Consider the following 23,452-nt stretch of genomic DNA (forward strand, 5'->3'; position numbering starts at 1 on the left):
GGAAATACATTCTTTTGAGCAGGTTTAGCTTGCTTTATTTTTCCCAAATAAACCTTGTCTGTGGTCGGGTCGCTTTTCCGCGGTGTCTCCCGTCTCCCTCTGCTGCTCGCTCTCTGTCTCTCGCTCTCCGGTACGCTCTTCAGTCTTCTGTCTCTCGCGTCTTGCTCTCTGGCTCTTTCGCTCCTCATTCACTGCCCCGGTCTCTCCAACTCCTTCTGCCTCACCCTCCTCTGCTGCTGCCCCTTTAAACAGCAAGAGGAGATTCACCGATTGTGTACAGGTGCGTAATCCACGCACCTGAACTCGCTCCCGGCATGCCCCGCCTCTCCGCTCGGTCGCATCCTCCGCCTCCTTGCCGCCATCTTGGGCCGGGCTCTAGCGTGCCCTGCCGCTCTGTCGGAACGTCGGCTCCGCCTCTCCACACTAGTTTAAGCTAAAAAGATCACAAATAAACTTGTTAGGAACAACACAAGGCACTTTGGACCGCCTTCATTTCAGTAGATCAGTCGAACTTTAGATTTTACTCGAGGTGGTAACGCAGGAGTCCAGACTGTGCTTTTCATTAGCATGCAAAGAGTCGAAATAAGGAAATCTGACACTACAAGACGGTCACGGATAGCTAACTCATCTGAGATTAAGGAATAATGTTGTGATGTATTCAAACTGTGTGTGTGTGCGGCTATAAGGGTTGGAGTCGTAGTAGAGTAGACACTTGAATCTCTTAGACAGCCACTCATGGGGGCTGACCTTTATAAAATTAGAGTGGAAGCCGGGTCTCGGAGTATTTGCCAGCCTGCCCTATACGACTTGTCTGTGTGAATGTGTGTTTGTGTCTGCAGTGTCCCTCGCCTTATTTGCTTCTGTCTGGCTGACCCCAGGTTAGGACCGTAAATTGGCACACTGCAGTACTTGAAGGAGTTGGAATTTCGGTTTGGTTCCCCCGTGATAGCCTTGACTTTGAAAGCAAAACTTTCTGAAGTAATTGAATGCAAGTTGTCGGGGTATTCGTAACGTGCGATGTCCGATATGTCTGTCGCAGGACACGGTCCACTCGCATGCTTGAATAGCATTTCTTTTCTGTCCTTCATTTGTATTCTGTCCTTTTGCTGCTTTATAGTCCACTTAAAGTCACAGGAGAACAGATATTGGAAAGAAGTGTTAGGAAGGCAGAAGGTTAAAGACAAAAACTTAAACTTGAGATTCAAAGTTAGGAAAAATACTCGTAAAAATGACTAAATCATAATTATTTCACAGAGGGCCGGTTCTAGATTTAAAGTCCATGACCCTTTTTTTTTTTGTGCTGGGCTGGTTTTTGTTACAATGCTATTAACATTTCCTGAAATTAAATAGAAGTTAGTTTCTATGACTATTTTCTGTGTGACCCAAGCTCGCCCCAAAGTGGTTTTGAGACACTTGCTCTCTTCATGTTTGAGACTGGATTTGAAGTTGTCCAATCTGTTCTGCAGACAGCTCCCATCCAACACAAATATCCTGACCCTATGCAAGGTTAGCACAAATAATGAGTTATTGAATATAAGATATGCATATATAATATACATATACAAACCCCAAAGCCAGTGAAGTTGGCACGTTGTGTAAATAGTAAATAAAAAGAGAATACAATGATTTGCAAATCATTTTCAATTTATAGACTACAAAGACAAGATATTTAATGTTTGAACTGGAAAACTTTGTTATTTTTTGCAAATATTAGCTCATTTGGAATTTGATCCCTGCAACATGTTTTAAAAAAGCTGGCAAGATTGGCAAATAAGACCGAGAAAGTTGAGGAATGCTCATCAAATACTTATTTGGAACATCCCACAGGTGAACAGGCTAATTGGGAAGAGGTGGGTGCCATGATTGGGTATAGAAGCAGCTTCAATGAAATGCTCAGTCATTCACAAACAAGTATGAGGCAAGGGTCACCACTTTGTCAACAAATGCATGAGCAAATTGTTTAAGAACAACATTTCTCAACGAGCAATTGCAAGGAATTTAGGGATTTCACCATCTAATCTCTGTAATATCATCAAAAGCTTCAGAGAATCTGGAAAAATCTTCTGCACGTAACATTGGATGCCCGTGACCTTGGATCCCTCAAGTGGTACTACATCAAAAAGTGACATCGGTGTGTAAAGAATATCACCACATGGGCCCAGGAACCCTTCAGAAAACCACTGTCAGTAACTACAGTTGGTCGCTACATCTGTAAGTGCAAGTTAAAACTCTACTATGCAAAGCCAAAGCCATTCATCAACAACAGCCAGAAACGCCGCTGGCTTCGCTGGGCCTGAGCTTGTCTAAGATGGACTGATGCAAAGTAGAAAAGTGTTCTGTGGTCTTACAAATCCACACTTCAAATAGTTTTTTGAAACTGTGGATGTTGTGTCTTCCGGACCAAAGAGAAAAAGAACAATTCGGACTGTTCTTGGCGCAAAGTTGAAACGCCAGTGATGGTATGGGGGTGTATTAGTGGCCAAGGCATGGGTAACTTACACATCTGTGAAGGCACCATTAATGCTGAAAGGTTTGTACAGCTTTTAGAGCAACATATGTCACCATCCAAGCAATGTTGTCACAGACGCCCCTGCTTATTTCAGCAAGACAATGCCAAGCCACGTGTTACAACAGCGTGGCTTCGTAGTAAAAGAGTGCTTGTACTAGACTGGCCACAGCCTATAGCTAGTAATAGTCCACCACTGACCGGCAGGCGAGGCAGGTATAGATAGTGGCCTGATTGGCAATTGCCACCAAGTGTGCCAGACTGCCAATCAGGTACAGGTGAGGGAAAACAGCGCTCAGGAAGACAAGCAGGAAACAACCAAAATAAGAGCGCTGACAGGAAATAAAACGTGAACACAGAGGAGAAACTACAACATAACCAAACTGTCAGTGACAAGCCTGACACACTCGTCATATTTCGAGAGGTAGCTGACAACCAAAAGGGAGCTGCAGAATAGAAACATCAGTGAAAGGGGGAGATGGCTGCATGGATAGTAAATATTTTTTGTTAAAAGCCATATGATTGTTGTGGGGAGCATAGATTGGTAGTAAGTAGGATTGGTGGAATATTCCATTCACTTGCTTTTCTATACGGCATTTGAATTGTCTGCTGTTAGGAGCGCTTGGTGGTGATGAATGCTGACTGGCTGGCTGTGGTGCCTTATTGGGCGACGTGGCCCTACCAGTTGCTGCTCTTACCTCGACGACACGTCCTCAGAATAAATGAACTCACCACAGAGGAGAGGGGAAGTAAGTCATGCAGTACATCATTTCCAAAATTGATATTCATTGTCCCTTTTTAGGCTGCTATGATTTGTTTCATTCGCTCAGTACAAACACTTCCCAACTTCTTTTGCGGTCTGTTTGTCAGGTCTCGCTGACATCATGAAGCAGCTGCTGACCAAGTACGACAACCTCTTCGAAGTGTCTTTTCCCTACTCCATGGGCTGGCATGGTAAGAATAATACTTTACACATAAAAAACAATGTGTTAGCTTTAAAGTTTAGTCAGTAAAGTTTCAACTTTAAAAAAAAAAAGATATTTGTAAAACCTGGTTTGTGCAGACCTTGTTGGAAAGTAACAAGTACAAAGCTGACTGCAATGGGAATGGTTGAGACCACTTATATTACATTGCATGAAGATGAAAAGTAGTAAAGGAGAACATACAGTCCTGGTCAAATGTTTACATACACTTGTAAAGAACATAATATCATGGCTGTCTTGAGTTTCCAATGATTTCTACAACTTTTTTTTTTTGTGATAGAGTGATTGGAGCACATACAGTACTTGTTGGTCACAAAAAATACATTAAGTTTGCTTCTTTTATCAGTTTATTATGGCTCTACTGAAAATGTGAGCAAATGGGCTGGGTCAAAGTATAAATACAGCAATGTTAATATTTGCTTACATGTCCCTTGGCAAGTTTCAAAGCAATAATGCGCTTTTGGTAGCCATCAACAAGCTTTGTCTTGAATTTTTGACCACTAAATTGGTGCAGTTCAGCTAAATGTTTTGGTTTTCTGACATGGACTTGTTTCTTTAGCATTGTCCACACGTTTAAGTCAGGACTTTGGGAAGGCCGTTTTAAAACCTTCATTCTAGCCTGATTTAGCCATTCCTTTACCACTTTTCACGCGTGTTTGGGGTCATTGTCCCGTTGGAACACCCAACTCATCAGCCCGGAGGTTGGGTCTTGGGCACAGTTGGGTGTTCCAACAGGACAATGACCCCAAACACGCGTCAAAAGTGGTAAAGGAATGACTAAATCAGGCTAGAATTAAGGTTTAAACAGGGGAGTGATGGCACCAGGTGGCAGTAATGTCCAAAGATGTATTATATATATTAACATATATATATATATATATATATATATATATATATATATAATAATCAAACAATAGAAAAAAAACAAAGGACATGGAGTGTGACAAAATCCAAGAGTGTGTATGGTGTATGACTATGTGTAGAATTTAACCAAAGTGTGTGTTACCAAGTGTTGAACGAGAGAAGAGGAAGTCCAGGGGGCGGAAGTGTAGTCGAGAGGCAGGAGCGAAGCGTCGTTATCCGGGGGAAAAGTGAGGAGTCGAAAAGCCATGAAGCGTGGGGGAGGCAAGAAAGATCCGGGAGCACAAGAAGCACAGCTTGACTCGGGGATACATACGTGCCGGCATGCAAATCTGTGCCGGCTTATGAAGGCAGGTCCTTCATTACTGGCAGGTGTGGTAATTGTCGTTGAATGAAAACAGCTGCCAGCCGCTCCAGGGCGGAGACGCGCGTGGCGCGTCCCTGGACGTGTCCTGAGGTGCGCTCACTGGAGCGCACAGACTGATGAGCGCCGTTGGCAAGGGTTGGAGCCGTAACAGTTTTAGAAGGGCCTTCTCAAAGTCCTGACTTAAACGTGTGGATAATGCTGAAGAAACAAGTCTTGTCAGAAAAGCAACACATTTAGCTGAACTGCACCAATTTTGTCGATGGTCTGGTCAAAAATTCAATCAGAAGTTTGCCTGAAGCTTGTGGATGGCTACCAAAAGCGCCTTATTGCAGTGAAACTTGCCAAGGGACATGTCAGCAAATATTAACATTGCTGTATGTATACTTTTGACCCAGCATTTTTGTTCACATTTTCAGTAGATTCATAATAAATTCATAAAAGAAGCAAACTTCATGAATGTTTTGGGTGAGCAACAAGTATGTGCTCCAATCACTCTATCACAAAAAAAAAAAAAAGAGTTGTAGAAATGATTGGAAACTCAAGACAGCCATGATATGATGTTCTTTACAAGTGTATGTACACTTTTGACCAGGACTGTAAATGCTATACCGGTGCATCAATAATACCAAACAATTAGTATCAACTGACCATTTGCCCTATTAATTACTGCTTGATTATCATGTGAATACTAAGCAGGTTGTCTAATATCAAGCATTGATTTGAAGTCCTTTAAAGTGCACCATACATCATTGTCAGAAACATTAGCATATTGAAAGGTTAGATGTGTAGAGTTCAGGATATTGGTAACAACATAATGTAAAGGGATAATACGTTTTACCCTCAATTATGCTCAACATACTTTATTTACCCCAATGGTAAAAACACATAAACATACCCACCACAAATGCTCAGCCGTGTGTATGATTGGTGTATTTTTGGAATAACATCGCGACACATAAGGATTTATTGTGTTGGCAGAAAAAAAATACAATAGAAATTCAGTATTGTTGGCTTATGAACAATCTGCTATTATTTATTTTTGCATGCTTTGCCCAGCTTTTTCGCAGCTATTTTTATTGCCAAATGCCGACACAGAAAATTCCCATTGTTAACAGTGGAGATCATCTCAGCGCATTAAAGCTGGCCGATCACCATCGTAACCACAACACTGGGTTTTAGAGCGGCTCCACGAGCGTATGAGTAGACCATGCAGAGGAGGAGGAAAGGATCAAGGCAAACAAGCTTCATTAAGAAATAGGAAGCTGGAGACAATTCAAACGGTACCGCTGTTCTATTCCTGTGAGCAGGATGACACCAGGATGATGGCATTAGCAGGAAATCAGTGTAAACTTTAAGATGAGTTTGCTCATTTGTCAACATCAATTAATCAATCAATGTTTACTTATATAGCCCTAAATCACTAGTGTCTCAAAGGGCTGCACAAACCACTACGACATCCTCGGTAGGACCACATAAGGGCAAGGAAAACTCACACCCAGTGGGACGTCGGTGACAATGATGACTATGAGAACCTTGGAGAGGAGGAAAGCAATGGATGTCGAGCGGGTCTAACATGATACTGTGAAAGTTCAATCCATAATGGATCCAACACAGTTGCGAGAGTCCAGTCCAAAGCGGATCCAACACAGCAGCGAGAGTCCCGTTCACGTTCCTGTCACGATGGGGGGGTCGTTCTCCCAGGAAGGCAGACAGACTACTCGGGACATGGCATTTAGGTAAAAACATGATTTAATTTTAACTAAAAAAAAAGGACAAACAAAAAGCGCTCACAGCGGGGGCACAACTTGGCTAAGGAACAAAACTAACAAAAACAGACTATGAACATAAATCCAACAACGCTTACTACGGCTTGACAAGAGTAGCATGGACTTTGGCATGAAAAAACTGGCATGGACAGAGCATGAAAAGAACACAATGACGCCAGACCGACTGAACGGCAATGGCAGGCTTAAATAATGCCTCTGATTAGTGCTCGGGTAGCAGGTGAGCGGCCAAACACTAATCAGAGACAGGTGAACGTAATTTGCAACCATGGCAACAAAACAAGGGGAGTGAAAACAAACAGGAACTTAAAGAGTCCAAAGGTCAACAGAACATAGCCAAACAAGACATGATCAGAAGAGATGACAGTTCCACAGTTGAACATGACTGAATCATACTCAGCAGTTACTGTGCTATACCAGGTACCTTTTTTTCTTTGCAGTGACACCAATTACATACGAACACGTGCCTATCTAAAGCATACACAGCCGTTAAATCAAACCGACAGAGAAAGTATAAAGCAGACCTGGGAAAATTAAGGCCCGTTTAAGCTTTTCCATCCGGCCCACTGGAAATTCTCCAATATATTTTTTTAGATCTTTAATCGAAACTGTAGCTGCCATTATGATGTTTTCAAATGGCCGTAAGTCTTGAACTATACAAAGTATTTCACTGGTTGGAATCTGCGCTTTTGCATGATATACTAGTTACTATGGCCATCCAGTTAGTTACTAGGGTAATCTAATTAGTTACTATGGTAATCTAATTAGTTACTAAGGTAATGTAAGTTGCAGCAGCTCAGACGAGGCACCAAGCAATGTGGGAGGGGAGCGTTTCCACGGAGTGTTTCCAGAGCCTGAAAATGCGGGTGTCAGGGACAGGCGTGGAAGGAGATTTTAACAACAAAGTTCTAAAGCTTTGTGATATATCACATATATCCGATCAAGAAGGGGTATATGACGTTCATATGTTCATCAATCAATCAATGTTTGCTTATATAGCCCTAAATCACTAGTGTCTCAAAGGGCTGCACAAACCACCACGACATCCTCGGTAGGCCCACATAGGGGCAAGGAAAACTCACACCCAGTGGGACGTCGGTGACAATGATGACTATGAGAACCTTAGAGAGGAGGAAAGCAATGGATGTCGAGCGGATCTAACATGATACTGTGAAAGTTCAATCCACAATGGATCCAACACAGTCGCGAGAGTCCAGTCCAAAGAGGATCCAAGACACAGCAGCGAGAGTCCCGTTCACAGCGGAGCCAGCAGGAAACCATCCCAAGCGTAGGCGGACCAGCAGCGCAGAGATGTCCCCAGCCGATACACAGGCGAGCAGTACATGGCCACCGGATCGGACCGGACCCCCTCCACACGGGAGAGTGGGACATAGAAGACAAAGAAAAGAAACGGCAGATCAACTGGTCTAAAAAGGGAGTCTATTTAAAGGCTAGAGTATACAAATGAGTTTTAAGGTGAGACTTAAATGCTTCTACTGAGGTGGCATCGCGAACTGTTACCGGGAGGGCATTCCAGAGTACTGGAGCCCGAACGGAAAATGCTCTATAGCCCGCAGACTTTTTTTGGGCTTTGGGAATCACTAATAAGCCGGAGTCCTTTGAACGCAGATTTCTTGCCGGGACATATGGTACAATACAATCGGCAAGATAAGATGGAGCTAGACCGTGTAGTATTTTATACGTAAGTAGTAAAACCTTAAAGTCACATCTTAAGTGCACAGGAAGCCAGTGCAGGTGAGCCAGTACAGGCGTAATGTGATCAAACTTTCTTGTTCTTGTCAAAAGTCTAGCAGCCGCATTTTGTACCAACTGTAATCTTTTAATGCTAGACATGGGGAGACCCGAAAATAATACGTTACAGTAGTCGAGGCGAGACGTAACAAACGCATGGATAATGATCTCAGCGTCTTTAGTGGACAGAATGGAGCGAATTTTAGCGATATTACGGAGATGAAAGAAGGCCCTTTTAGTAACGCTTTTAATGTGTGCCTCAAAGGAGAGAGTTGGGTCGAAGATAATACCCAGATTCTTTACCGTGTCGCCTTGTTTAATTGTTTGGTTGTCAAATGTTAGAGTTGTATTATTAAATAGAGTTCGGTGTCTAGCAGGACCGATAATCAGCATTTCCGTTTTTTTGGCGTTGAGTTGCAAAAAGTTAGCGGACATCCATTGTTTAATTTCATTAAGACACACCTCCAGCTGACTACAATCCGGCGTGTTGGTCAGCTTTAGGGGCATGTAGAGTTGGGTGTCATCAGCATAACAGTGAAAGCTAATACCGTATTTGCGTATGATGTCACCTAGCGGCAGCATGTAGATGCTGAAGAGTGCAGGGCCAAGGACCGAACCCTGGGGAACTCCACACGTTACCTTAACATAGTCCGAGGTCACATTGTTATGGGAGACACACTGCATCCTATCAGTAAGATAAGAGTTAAACCAAGACAGGGCTAAGTCTGACATACCAATTCGTGTTTTGATACGTTCTAATAAAATATTATGATCGACGGTATCGAAAGCAGCGCTAAGATCGAGGAGCAGCAACATAGATGACGCATCAGAATCCATCGTTAGCAATAGATCATTAGTCATTTTTGCGAGGGCTGTCTCCGTGGAGTGATTTGCCCTGAAACCGGATTGAAAGGTTTCACATAGCTTGTTAGACGCTAAGTGTTCATTTAACTGCTCCGCAACAATTTTTTCAAGGATTTTTGAAATAAAGGGAAGGTGAGACACCGGTCGGTAATTTACCATGAGGTCAGGATCGAGGTTAGGTCTTTTAAGGAGAGGATGAATAACCGCTTTTTTGAATGCTAGGGGAACAGTGCCCGAGGAGAGTGATAAGTTTATAATATTTAGCACTGATGGACCTAATAATACAAAGAGCTCCTTGATCAGTTTCCCAGGAAGAGGGTCAAGTAAACATGTTGTCTGTTTTATTCCATTTACACGTTGTAACAATTCCTCTAATGTTATTTCCTCAAAACGAGAGAAACTATTTTGGAGGGCAGTATCCGCCGTATATACAATCGTGTCAGTGTTAATAGAACCCTGTTGTAGCTGGGACGCATTGTCTTTAATCTCCTTTCTAATGACTTCAATTTTCTTACTAAAGAATTGCATAAAGTCATCAGCTGAGTGGGTTGAGCTACTGGAAGGAGTCCCTTGTTGGGTTAGCGATGCTACCGTACTAAACAAAAATTTAGGATCGTTTTTATTACGGTGGATGAGATTTGAGTAATATTTAGCTTTAGCTAAGGTAAGCATGTGTTTATAAGTTATTAAACCATCACTCCATGCTTGATGGTGCACCTCAAGTTTAGTCGTGCGCCATTTGCGTTCCAGCTTTCTACATAATAATTTCTGAGCTCTAGTTTCTTCTGTAAACCACGGGGTGCGCTTTTTTGGAGCCTTTTTTAACTTTAGCGGTGCTATGTTATCAATGGTTTCGCGCAGGGCGTCGTTAAAGTTGTTAGTGAGGTTATCAATAGAGCCCACATACTTTGGGAATGGTGCCATTACCGAGGGCAGTAGGTCAGCAAGAGTTGTCGTTGTGGCTGTATTAATGTTGCGGCTGCTATAGCAGTTATTATTATTATTAGTTTGACGAACATGCGTCTGAACCTCGAATTTTATAAGGTAATGATCAGACAATACTTTAGTATACGGGAGTATCGTAACTTTGGAAACGGTGATGCCCCTGACAAGCACTAGGTCTATCGTATTACCGTTGCGATGCGTGGGTTCATTTATTATTTGTGTGAGACCACAGCTATCAATTACAGTCTGGAGCGCTACGCACGGTGGGTCCGATGGGGTATTCATATGGATATTAAAGTCCCCCATTATGATTATATTATCGGCGTGTGTCACTAGATCAGCAACGAACTCTGAGAATTCATTAATAAAGTCCGAATAGGGCCCTGGGGGGCGGTAGATAACAGCCAGGTGTAGAGGCAGCGGTGTGACAGACCTCATAGTAAGCACCTCAAACGATTTATATTTATTATTTATGTTAGGACTAAGGTTAAAGTTTTCGTTGTATATTAGTGCAACCCCCCCACCCCTTTTGAGCGGACGGGCAATATGCGCATGTGTAAAGTTAGGAGGACATGACTCATTTAGCGCAAAAAAGTAGTTTGGTTTAAGCCAGGTTTCGCTGAGACCGATGACGTTAAGATTGTTGTCTCTGATAATATCATTAACTAACAACGTTTTAGGAGACAATGATCTTATGTTTAAAAAACCTATATTATAGGTAGTGGGCTGTTTTAGGGAGTTTTTGATCAAATTATCCGTAGTAGCAATATTAATAATGTTGTGTTTATTATGCCCGGTGCATTTAGTATAGTTACGACCATATCTAGGAATTGATACGACAGGAATTTTCCGATTGTTTGATTGTTGCTTTGATAAACTGCACGCATCATGGTTAGCCACCTCAGTAACGGGGATTTTCCGATTGTTTGTTTGTTGCTTTGATGAACTGCATGCATCATAGTTAGCCACCTCAGTAAAACACATGTCCAACTCTGAAACACTCAAAGCAGAAAAAACTTGTTCTAATTTAACTGACTCCTTACCCAGACCAGTAGTCTCGCATTTTCCATCTAAATCCGTCTTCGGGATGGAGGAAAGTGGTGTTCTGTGGGGATTAGCCTTCTGCTTTGTTTTTAGCCCCGCTCGGCATCCGCGTTTCCGATCACACCGCTGGCGTCTGCTCCGTAGACGGCCCCCGCTGCTACTAGACTCCCCTGCTTCACAGGCCGCTGGATGTAGCCGCCGATGTATTCCCATGCTAGTTAGCAAGTCTAGCACGCAAGTGTCTATCGGTCCAAAACGGCCCGATGTGTCCACATCCAGAAGTGTCTGGCGGTCGTACGTGATCACGGAGTGACCACGATGTGAGCCAGCCATAAAGTTTGTGGAATTGTCCGGTATTTCTGCCAAATGTTCCATCTTTAGCAGCAGCTCCGCAATGTTGCAGCCCGTTCGGGCGCCGCCATCTTGGAATCCAATGTTCAGTGTTCAGTGTTTTATCGGTCATAGTTAATATTGTAAATCCCAAATTCTTTATTTTCATGTACATTCTGGGTGTTTAATTCAGTAAAAAAAATGTTAATTCCATTCTGTTATTTTAGGCGGTTTGTCATAACATTTTTAGCATTCAATCAGACATTATTGTGAGGTTTTGTGCTATTGTTCCGAGAAATACAAGGCCTGGGCAATTATTTTGACTCGGGGGCCAAATTTGGAGAAAAAAGTGTCTCTGGGGGCCGGTATATCTAATTTTTTTTGTGTGTTTTTTTTAATTTTTTTTTGAGTTTGAGATGTTCGAAATAAACTCAAACTCAAAAAAAAAAAAAACTCAAAAAAAAAAAATAGATATACCGGCCCCCAAAGACATTTTATTCTCCAAATTTGGCCCCCGAGTTAAAATAATTGCCCTGGCCTTGTATAAAGCATCCAATCCAATAATCGTATGCAGAAAGGTGGAATTGATCCGCCCTGATTGCAATCTATGCTGTCGTTCAAATTGTACTCATCAATAAAATTAGCAAAGTTTCTGAAAGTTGTTCCACAATTAAAAGTGGGCCACTGCAGAGAGTATTAAACATATTCTAGGGGTCAAACTTTGGGTGTCTAACTCGTTTTCATCAATGGCCACATCGCAGTGAATAATATATACACGACTGGATTTGTTGCACAGGTGGCATCCTGTGACAGTTCCACGCTGGAAATCACTGAGAGCGGCCCATTCTTCTACAAATGTTTGTAGAAACAGTCTCCATGCCTAAGTGCTTGATTTGATACACCTGTGGCCGAGCCAAGTGATCTGGACACCTGATTCTCATCATTGGGATGGGTGGCCAAATACTTTTGGCTATATAGTGTATCTTGAGCACAAATTCAATCGTGTGATATCTTGTATTGTCATCAAATCATCACTGTACTGTATTTTAAAGGTGCAAATTTAGGAAGCCATTTTCATAGCTCTCATGCTTTACTTTCCTATGTTAGCCTTTTCACAATTAATCGGAACTCCCCAAACCAGGCAATGAGTTGTACTGCTGAGAAGTAAACGGGTCCCAAGAAAGTCTGGAAACAGTGCCAGGATGGTGTTTACCACCCCAGCAGCTGTTGCTCCTGTGAATCTGAGCTCAGGCTGTACTTGATATTTATCTGCGCTGAAACAGGCAGCGAGGGAAATAGGCGGCGGGAGGGCTTGTCAGAGAAACACCTTCCAGAGGTCCCTAAGCGGAACAAAGGTGAGCGGCGTGCAGCCATGCGCTGACTGATGTGTGACAGAGAAGAGAGCAAGTGCCATCACGGCTCAGTAAGTCCAGTGTTAAATGTTGCCAGCCAAATGGCTACACCCTGCTAAGTTAGACGAGCACTTCACTGCTCGCTCCCCGCGTCATTCTCCATGACTCCTACATGCTCGAAATGGACACTTTATTCCAAGTGGGCATCATAATGTAATCATATAATTGTAGTGAGAAGAACACAGCACTATTAGGCCAAACACTCCATGGCTAGTGGTACAATTGACTATTAAAGCAAAAACAAATAAGGTAAAAAAAAAAAAAGCTTTATCGTTAGGGGCGGTAAATAATAATAATAATAGATTTTTTTTGTAAAAAGCACTTTCCATTGAGCAAATAACCTCTAAGTGCTACAGTGTATTTAAAATAAAAAGATAATACAAATAAATTAAAATAAAAACTAGAATTAGCACACATATATTTTAAAAAAGGCTTTTTGAAAAAGAAGGGCTTTTAAGCCTTTTTTAAAAGCATCCACGGTCTGCGGTGCACTCAGGTGGTCAGGGAGAGCGTTCCACAAACTGGGAGCGGTAGAGCAGAAAGTCCGGTCTCCCATTGTTTGGAGCTTTGTCCTCGGAGGTTGGAGGAGGTTAGTCTGTCCGGAGCGGAGGATTTGGGGGCGAGCAGTTCTTTGAGGTAAAGGGGGGCATTTCCATGGAGGCCCTATAGCTCGGTTGGTGGAGTGGCCGTGCCAGCAACTTGAGGGTTCCAGGTTTGATCCCCGCTTCCGCCATCCTCGTCACTGCCGTTGTGTCCTCGGCCAAGACACTTTACCCACCTGCTCCCAGAGCCGCCCACTCTGGTTTGAATGTAACTGAGATATTGGGTTTCACTATGTAAAGTGCTTTGAGTCACTACAGAAAAGCGCTTTATAAATATGATTCACTTCACTTCGTTACAGAGGATAAGATGACACATCAGTCGCTAAGATTTGTACTCACAGGTTTGTTTTACATTTTGTGAGTGTATTAAATGGAAACTGCATTTTTTTGAGAATTTCGCCTATCGTTCACAATCATTATGAGAGACATGACGATGGATGTGTTTTTTTTTTGCATTTTAAATATTAAATAAATGGAATCAAAATCCCGCTTACAATGGAGTCTTTGGGAGCTGCTCTATTCTGCCTATAAAGCCCTTAATAACATCCAAACACCTTCATTAAGTGATGTAAGTCTATATGTCATGTAGTAACATTCATAATAACATGTAATATATATATGACGTAAGTATATATGTAATATCTAGTAACATTCATAATAACATGTAATATATACATGATGTAAGTATATATGTCATGTCATAACATTAATAACAACATGTAATATATACATAATGTAAGTATATATGTCATTTAGTAACATTCAAAACAACATGTAATATATACATGATGTAAATATATATGTCATGTAATAAGATTCATAATAACATTTAATATATACATGATGTAAGTATATATGTAGTATCTAGTAACATTCATAATAACATGTAATATATACATGATGTAAGTATATATGTCATGTAGTAACATTCATAATAAAATGTATTATATACTGTGCATGATGTAAGTATATATGTAGTATCTAGTAACATTCATAATAACATGTAATATATACATGATGTAAGTATATATGTCATGTAGTAACATTCATAATAAAATGTATTATATACTGTACATGATGTAAGTACATATGTCATGGAGTAACATTCATAATAACATGTTATATATACATGATGTAAGTATATATGTAGTATCTAGTAACATTCATAATAACATGTAATATATGCATGATGTAAGTATAAATGTCATGTAGTAACATTCATAATAACATGTAAGATATACATGATGTAAGTCTATATATCATATAGTAACAGGCACATTTACAGTAGAATAGCATGTAACATTTACCTATTTTGATCAATTTTAGCTTACACGGTGCATTAATTTCATAAATGCATCACAACTGAATATGGGTTGAAAACGATTCGCAAATAATTGTATTCCGTTTATATTTACATCAAACACAAATTCCCAAATCATATGGAAACGGGGTTTGTAGTTCGTCTTTTTCCAAAAAGCGACTCACGACAAAAAATAAAATCTAGCAACTTTTTCCCGTGTTATCGAACAGTTTTGGAGACTCCAAGGTGGTATCGCTCTTCCCAAGAAGCAGTGGGTCCTGCTAGTGACACATAAAGAAGAAAAGGAAGAACGTCAATACCACATACTTATTTTGCTTTTCATGTTTTTTTGCTCACCTTTTGTCTTTCCCGTCGTATCCATAAAAATGACAGCCAGGGTGTACTTTCATTTTGCGTTCGCTTTCTTTTTCCGGCCATTTGTTTTTTTAATGTCTCCCTCAAGTCGTCTTTAGTTGTTTCAGGTCAGACCCAATTGTCTCTAGAGATCGATTCTTGTTGTTTATGTGCCGTCCCTAATGACCCCATTACCTTCCTCCGAGTACAGAGTGCACTTCAGCTCACGTAGAGCAGGTGATGAAGTCAAAAGTGTTACAGGAAGTCACGTCATTATCACAATTTGACTAAATTATGTATTGATTTATTTTTTTTAAGTTTTTTCAAATTTGGTCTTCATCAGAGGTCAAGTAAAAAAATATTGAAGTGTAGATAATTCTCTGGAGCGCAGGTGTCTAACTCAAGAATCATTGAATGTGGACGACAAAAGCCTGGAAATAACATAAAGTACTATATATTTTATTAATAAATGCATATGTTCCTTCTACATTGACAGAAAAAAATGTATGTACTGTATGAAGTTGCATTTAATCTGCCTTTGGATCTTATCTGATATGGCAACAAATGTTATATTACCATATTTCAAATGTTTTTTTTTTGTTGAAATAAAAATGAATGCTTAACACTCACTGCGGTGGAGTTGGACACCCTCGTTCTCGAGGATAAATAGTCTGGCTTGATGAAAATGACAGTCATCTTAATTTTGTGCCAATCAGATAGAAAGAAGTAGCATAATTGAATTCTGCACACTAAAAAATAAAAAAAAATAAAAAATCATAATCCTTAAAAGTTGGAACTCATTGAACTGCAAATTGATCACAAAATATCTTGAACCACAATTATTCATTTTCATGGATTAAATCCACAAGTGTGCTTTTTTTCCTTTGTTATTTTTAGTGGTAGGAAAGAGGAACAATTTTAGGAAGACCATAAAGCAGGATCATACTAACTGGTACACGGTTCTGGTTGCTCAGTGCAACATGGCTGAAGTGAAACTAACTCAACAGTAATAATGATAAAATGTAATAAAATAAATAATAATCCATCCATCCATCCATCCATTTTCTACCGCTTATTCCCTTTCGGGGTTGCGGGGGGCGCTGGCGCCTATCTCAGCTACAATCGGGCGGAAGGCGGGGTACACCCTGGACAAGTCGCCACCTCATCGCAGGGCCAACACAGATAGACAGACAACATTCACACTCACATTCACACACTAGGGCCAATTTTAGTGTTGCCAATCAACCTATCCCCAGGTGCATGTCTTTGGAAGTGGGAGGAAGCCGGAGTAATAAAATAAAAATATGTGCACGTCAGTTTTAATGGGAAGTATTACATCATCAAGTGACGACTACATATAGTGTTCTATTGCATCATCGTTAAGAATGTGCATCATTTATTTTTCTTTCATATGCGTGTATGACATGTATGAATATAATCACTGCTTTGCTCCTTTCTTGGCATGTTCCGTGTTTCTCATACATTCATTTATTTGTGGTGCTACCTCTCTCCTAAACACACTACATTGGGACTGTCTGTGAATGTAGCTTGTTATTCCAACCCCATACAGTAGATGTCATTGTAATACCTCGCCTGGTCCGCCAGAGCACAAGAAGACGCAGCAGGAGGGATCAGTGTTGTCAACTCATATTTAGCAAGAAAATATAGATTCTGTTTTTCTAAGTATTTTCCAAGATTGTGTGACTTTTTTTCTGGTCTCATTTGACGGTATAGCTCGGTTGGTAGAGTGGCCATGCCAGCAACTTGAGGGTTACAGGTTCGATCCCCGCTTCCGCCATCCTAGTCACTGCCGTTGTGTCCTTGGGCAAGACACTTTACCCACCCGCTCCCAGTGCCACCCACACTGGTTTAAATGTAACTTAGATACTGGGTTTCACTATGTAAAAGCACCTTGAGTCACTAGAGAAAAGCGCTATATAAATATAATTCACTTCACTTCACTTTTGGACATAAAAGCAGGCATTGGTCTTCTCAACGAGCAGCTGATGATGGAGCTGTTTGGCCACAATACCCAGCAATATGTTTGGAGGACAAAATGTGAGGCCTTTAATCCCAGGAACACCAAGCCTACCGTCAAGCATGGTGGTGGTAGTATTATACTCTGGGCCTGTTTTGCTGCCAATGGAACTGGTGTTTTACAGAGAGTAAATGGGACAATGAAAAAGGAGGATTACCTCCAAATTCTTCAGGACGAGCTAAAATCATCAGCCCGGAGGTTGGGTCTTGGGCGCAGTTGGGTGTTCCAACAGGACAATGACCCCAAACACACATCAAAAGTGGTAAAGGAATGGTTAAAGCAGGATAGAATGAATGTTTTAGAATGGACTTGCCAAAGTCCCGACTTAAAGGTGTGGACAATGCTGAAGAAACAAGTCCATGTCAGAAAAGAAACACATTTAGCTGAACCGCAGCAATTTTGTGGTCCAAAATTGCAGCGGAAGCTTGTGGATGGCTACCAAAAAACTTGCCAAGGGACATGTAAGCAAATATTAACATTGCTGTATGTATTTTTTTTGACCCAGCACATTTGCTCACATTTTTAGTAGAGGCATAATAAATTCATAAAAGAAGCAAACTTCATGAATGTTTTTTGTGAGCAACAAGTATGTGCTCCAATCACTACATCACCAAAAAATAAAAGTTGTAGAAATGATTGGAAAGTCAAGACAGCCATGACATGATGTTCTTCACAATTGTATGCAAACTTTTCACCAGGACTGTAGTTCGCGGGACAAACTGGAGCTTCACCAGTGTCCATGAATGGGTTGTCTTTGGCCTTCATGTTAATTCACTGGGTAATTCAAAGGTAATTTACAGTCTTCAACATTAAGAACTGCAGACTATTTTCAACCAACCATTGGCAATCAGTGAAAAACATAAAGCACATTTGCCTAATTATCAACAGTCTCCTTCAGATCTGATGAGGAGGGGGGTCGATTTCTGGCCTTCAGTCCTAAAGACTGAATGAGCAAAGTCTGTCAGCCATGCTGTGTGAATGGCAAGAGAGATAAATGAGCTTGTTTTCTCCCGGTGATGCATACTCTTCTCTACTTAGCCAACATCTTTTTCCTCCGTGGAAGTGTAAAGCAGAATTGAAGAGAAAATAACACAGCAGGGTTTTTGGGGACAAAAGGAAGGTGCCATTCACATTCATCATCCATTTCTTATTTTTTCTTTTCTCCCAGGAGCTCCGACTGGCCCACACTTAAAAGAAGACAACTCCCACTGGCAGCTGCACGCTCACTACTACCCTCCTCTGCTGCGCTCCGCCACCGTCAAGAAGTTCATGGTGGGCTATGAGATGCTCGCCCAGGAGCAGAGAGACCTCACTCCTGAACAGGTGCACACACACACACACACACATGCATACTTGCACAACTTCATTTACAACACAATTCTATGGTTCACAATCATTATGAAAGACGGACAACACTTTTTTTTATGCATTCTTAATATTAAATAAATGTGATCAAAAGTCCACTTTCAATGGAGCCTATTGGAGTCGCTCTCTTCTGCCTGTAAATCCCTTAAAAAACAATCAAACACCTTTTATCTCCATGATGTAACTATATATGTCATGTAGAAACATTCATAATGACATATAATATATACATGATGAAAGTATATATGTAGTATCTAGTAACATTCATAATAACATGTAATTTATACATGATGTAAGTATGTATAATGCAGTAACATTCAAAACAACATGTAATATATACAAGATATAAATATATATCTCATGTAGTAACATTCATAATCACATGTAATATATACATGATGTAAGTATATATGTCATGTAGGAACATTCATCATAACATGTAATATATACATGATGTTAATATATATGTCATGTAGTAAATTTCATAATAACATGCAATACATACATGATGTAAGTATATATGTAGTATCTAGTAACATTAATAATAACATATAATATATACATGATGTAAGTCAATATGTCATGTAGTAATATTCATAATAACATGTAATATATACATGATGTAAGTATATATGCAGTATCTAGTAACATTCATAATAACATGTACTATATACATGATGTAAGTATATGTGTCATGTCGTAAGATTCATAATAACATGTAATATATACATGATGTAAGTATATATGTCATGTAGTAACATTCATAATAACATGTAGTATATACATGATGTAAATATTCATGTCACGTAATTACATTCATAATAACATGTAATATTTAGATGATGTAAGTATATATGTAGCATCTAGTAACATTCATAATAACATGTAATATATACATGATGTAGTAAGTATATATGTCATGTAGTAACATTCATAATAACATGTAATAAATACATGATGTAAGTATATATATATGTATGTATATATATATATATATATATATATATATGTCATTTAGTAACATTTATAATAAAATGTAATATTGACATATTTTCATAATTTTAAGCATACATGGCGCATTAGTTTCAAATCAAAATTGTTTAACAACATCACTGATTATTAGTCACTCCAGACATCATGTGATACAACAAGCATAAAAACCATATGTGTGAAAGCCTAGGAGCATTCACACAATAAAACATCACTTACTGTACAATGTCTGCTGTCATTAGGATGACAACTGATAGAATGAGGTCATAGTCCCATTTAGATGAAGAATGACTCATCAGCGCTATACAAGTACAACCCATTTATTTATCATTTATCATCCTCGCGAAGAAAATGAGGGGGGGAAACCAAGCGTCTTTCGCGTCGTTCTTGCCATTACCGGATCCAAATTGCCTGTCAAAGTGTACCAACTTGTCGGAATACGCCCTCGTCCTCCGACTATCCACGTTAGAGGCATGATATGTGATCTACAACAAAGTTTTACGAGCAGGGAAAGAAGGAAGCAGCTGATCAGTCGATGACGTCGTGATCACGGCGTAAATATAAATAGTTTGTCTGCGTTAGCGCTTATAATAACAATATCACTAATACTTGTTAATTTTTAAGTCATTGTTGGCACTTTTTGAATGTTTATTTTAATTGGTTTGAGTTTTATTGGCGCCGCTGTAGGCGGACTTTTATTTATGAGTTAGAATGTTTTAAATGTGTTTTATTTATTTTATTTTATTTTTATTCTATTTTTTTATTTTTTTATTTTGTTGCACTTTTATTATTTCATTATTTTTATCTTACAATTGTACTTTTTATCCGAACCCTTTCACCCTATTTATTTTGCACTATATTGTTCAGCTTCTGCATGTTATTCTTTTTTTTATTTTTTATTTTTTATTTATTTTTTATTTTTTTGCTTTGTCTTGTTTTTTGCTCTATGCATTTTAACCTGTAAACTATGATATTTGTGTTTTGACGTAGAAGCAAAGAAGTGTTTGTTACTGGAAAATACAGAAGGTTTTGTTTATTTTTTTGTGTCTTTCATACTCTCCTGGCTGGTTTTTTTTAGGCAGCGGAGAAGCTCCGGGATCTGCCAGATGAGCACCATAAAGACAGAGAAGAACAAAGGGAAGGTAGATAAAGGACCATGTCTGGTGGAAAAAAGGAAGAAAAAAAATCTAGTTTGGATACAATGTATTTTCCATACAGAATTTAATTTCCTTTATTTGGTCTGAAAATGTTAGTGATGTTTCGATCAGATTCCCATACCAATCATCCCCAAGTGAGATTGGCCGATACCAGTGATAATATCACTCACATGTATTATTGTGTTTAACAATATCACTGCCCGCTAACTGCAAACAAACAGAGCTAAGCTGATCCTGCTATGTCTGGGTACACATCGCAACAGGCACCGCCTTTTAAAATCACACACACACACACACACACTCTGGTCTCATGAAACATTTCAACTGCTTATGCCTGATATTTTGTTTTATTTTAAGAGGATCAATATTTCAATTAGTAATTAGATTACCTTTTGCCAAAGTTACAAGTAACTATAATAAATAACTTTTTAAAAGTAATATTTCAAACGATGATTGTAGTACATATAAGGCATAAATAACATTTCATTTAGGCCAAAAATGTGTAAAACTGGCTTAAAATAAAAAAGGGGGGGAATGTGATAAAGTAAAATCGCTAAATGTGAATGAATGAATGAATGAAGGAATGAATGGTTTATTTTGAGCCATGCAAACAAAACAAGAGAATGACATAAAATACAAAATAAATATATAAATACATTATTTTTACACCTACATTGAAAACATTACATGTGACTAATCTTTTGTAGATGTCAAGATTGGCTCAAAAGGGAGTGGAAAGAAGTAAACTTATTAGGTCCCACCCCTATAAATGTAAAGCAGGATGTGGCCAAGGATGAGTAATAGTCACACTGGCATGTTGTCTTAATGGTAATTGTTTGTTTTTATATGTTTTACATTGTTTTTTATGAATTGTCTATAATCTAAATCCAATCCACAGACAATTGCACACAGCACTATCACAGTCGGAATCATGACTCCCACATGTGTTACTATTTTTATTTCTTTCTGTATTTTTGTCATATGTTAAACTGAATGTGACAATCTCATTTCCCTTCTCTCTAACTGAAATTAAAATAAACATGATTGGAGTCCTTCCAAACTCTTCCAAACAAGAAGTGTAATATTCAATTTAGTATATGTTAACTTAGTTTTGCCCTGATCCCTGAAATAATGTGACGATGCATGACCAAAAGAAGTATCGTATTTTTCGGATTATAAATCGCTCCGGAGTATACGTCGCACTGGCCGAAAATGCATAATAAAGAAGGAAAAAAACATATATATGTCGCATTTTTGGGGGAAATTTATTTGATAAAATCCAACACCAAGAATAGACATTTGAAAGGCAATTTAAAATAAATAAAAAATAGTGAACAACATGAGTAAGTGTACGTTATATGACGCATAAATAACCAACTGAGAAGGTGCCTAGTATGTTAACGTAACATTATGGTAAGAGTCATTCAAATAACTATAACATATAGGACATGCTATACGTTCACCAAACAATCTGTCACTCCTAATCGATAAATCCCATGAAATCTTTTTCCTCTATGTCGCTTCTAAACAACTCTGCCAACTCCTAAAGTATGCGCCGTTTCCTCTTGTCGTTTTCTAGATAGATAGATAGATAGATAGATAGATAGATAGATAGATAGATAGATAGATAGTACTTTATTGATTTCTTCAGGAGAGTTCCTTCAGGAAAATTAAAATTCCAGCAGCAGTGTACATAGTTGAGATCAATTTAAATTAAAGTAAAAAGTAAATAATGGGGGTTTAAATGGAAACAAAATAGAGAAATATTACAGTAAGAATAAAAAATAAAAAGCAACAATGGGAACAAAAATATAACAGTAAAATAAGAATATAACAAGACAAAGTAGGCAGTAGTGACCATGTTATGAAAACGTATTGCACTGTTATTGTTTTGCATCCCCTGTCATCCTAGTACCCCCTGCCCCCCGCCCCAGAGAGGAGTTGTACAGTCTAATGGCGTGTGGGACAAAGGAGTTTTTGAGTCTATTAGTCCTGCACTTGGGATGAAGCAGTCTAGCACTGAACAGGCTCCTCTGGCTACTGACAACGCTATGCAGAGGCTGACTACCATCATCCAGGATGCTCACTAGTTTGTCAACAGTCCTCTTCTCTGCCACCGTCACCAGTGAGTCCAGTTTCATTCCGATTGTAGAACCGGCCCGCCTGATCAGTTTCTCAAGTCTGGAGCTGTCCTTCTTAGATGTACTGCCCCCCCAGCACACTACCATGTAGAAAATAACACTGGCAACCACAGACTGTTAATACATCCACAGGAGTTTTTTTACAAATGTTAAAAGAGTGCAGTCTCCTGAGGAAGTAAAGCCTGCTCTGTCCTTTCTTGTACTGGTGGTCCGTGTTAACAGTCCAGTCCAGCTTATTGTCCACCCAAACCCCGAGGTACTTGAATGAGTCCACGGTCTGTACCTCAACTCCCTCGATCACAATAGGTTGTGACCGTGGACTCGACCTCCCAAAGTCGATGACCAGCTCCTTGGTCTTTGATGGATTGAGCTGCCAGAGGTTCGTGTGGCACCAGACAACAAAGTCCCTCACCAGATTCCGAAACTCCGCCTCTCTGCCGTCCCTGATGCACCCGACGATGGCTGTGTCATCCGCGTACTTCTGGATGTGACACAGCTCTGAGTTGTAGCAGAAGTCAGCGGTGTACAGGGTGAAGAGAAGAGGGGCCAGCACCGTTCCCTGCGGTGCTCCGGTGCTGCTGATCACAGTGTCAGACGTGATGTCCTTCAGTCTGACGTACTGTGGCCTGTCGGTGAGGTAGTTCTGCTGCATATTTC

At 39.8% G+C, this 23,452-nt stretch overlaps 1 protein-coding gene across 5 annotated transcripts in view; it reads left to right on the top strand.

Moving 5' to 3' along the window:
• The window catches only part of galt (galactose-1-phosphate uridylyltransferase), a 53,192-nt gene extending 30,978 nt beyond the window's left edge, over positions 1-22,214 (top strand). For 3 of the 5 annotated variants that reach the window (XM_061877002.1, XM_061877001.1, XM_061877003.1), the window contains exons 9-12: positions 3,123-3,255; positions 3,377-3,460; positions 18,311-18,465; positions 20,576-21,947. In XM_061877002.1, coding sequence (XP_061732986.1) covers positions 3,123-3,255; positions 3,377-3,460; positions 18,311-18,465; positions 20,576-20,647 — 444 coding nt within the window. In that variant the 3' untranslated portion in view covers positions 20,648-21,947. Of the gene's footprint in view, positions 1-3,122; positions 3,256-3,376; positions 3,461-18,310; positions 18,466-20,575 lie in introns of all 5 variants that reach the window. The other 2 variants (XM_061876999.1, XM_061876998.1) reach the window with 2 other exon arrangements.
• The last annotated feature ends 1,238 nt before the right edge of the window (positions 22,215-23,452 follow it).

Source organism: Nerophis ophidion, linkage group LG17 (genome assembly GCF_033978795.1).
Source record: "Nerophis ophidion isolate RoL-2023_Sa linkage group LG17, RoL_Noph_v1.0, whole genome shotgun sequence".
NCBI lineage: Eukaryota > Metazoa > Chordata > Actinopteri > Syngnathiformes > Syngnathidae > Nerophis > Nerophis ophidion.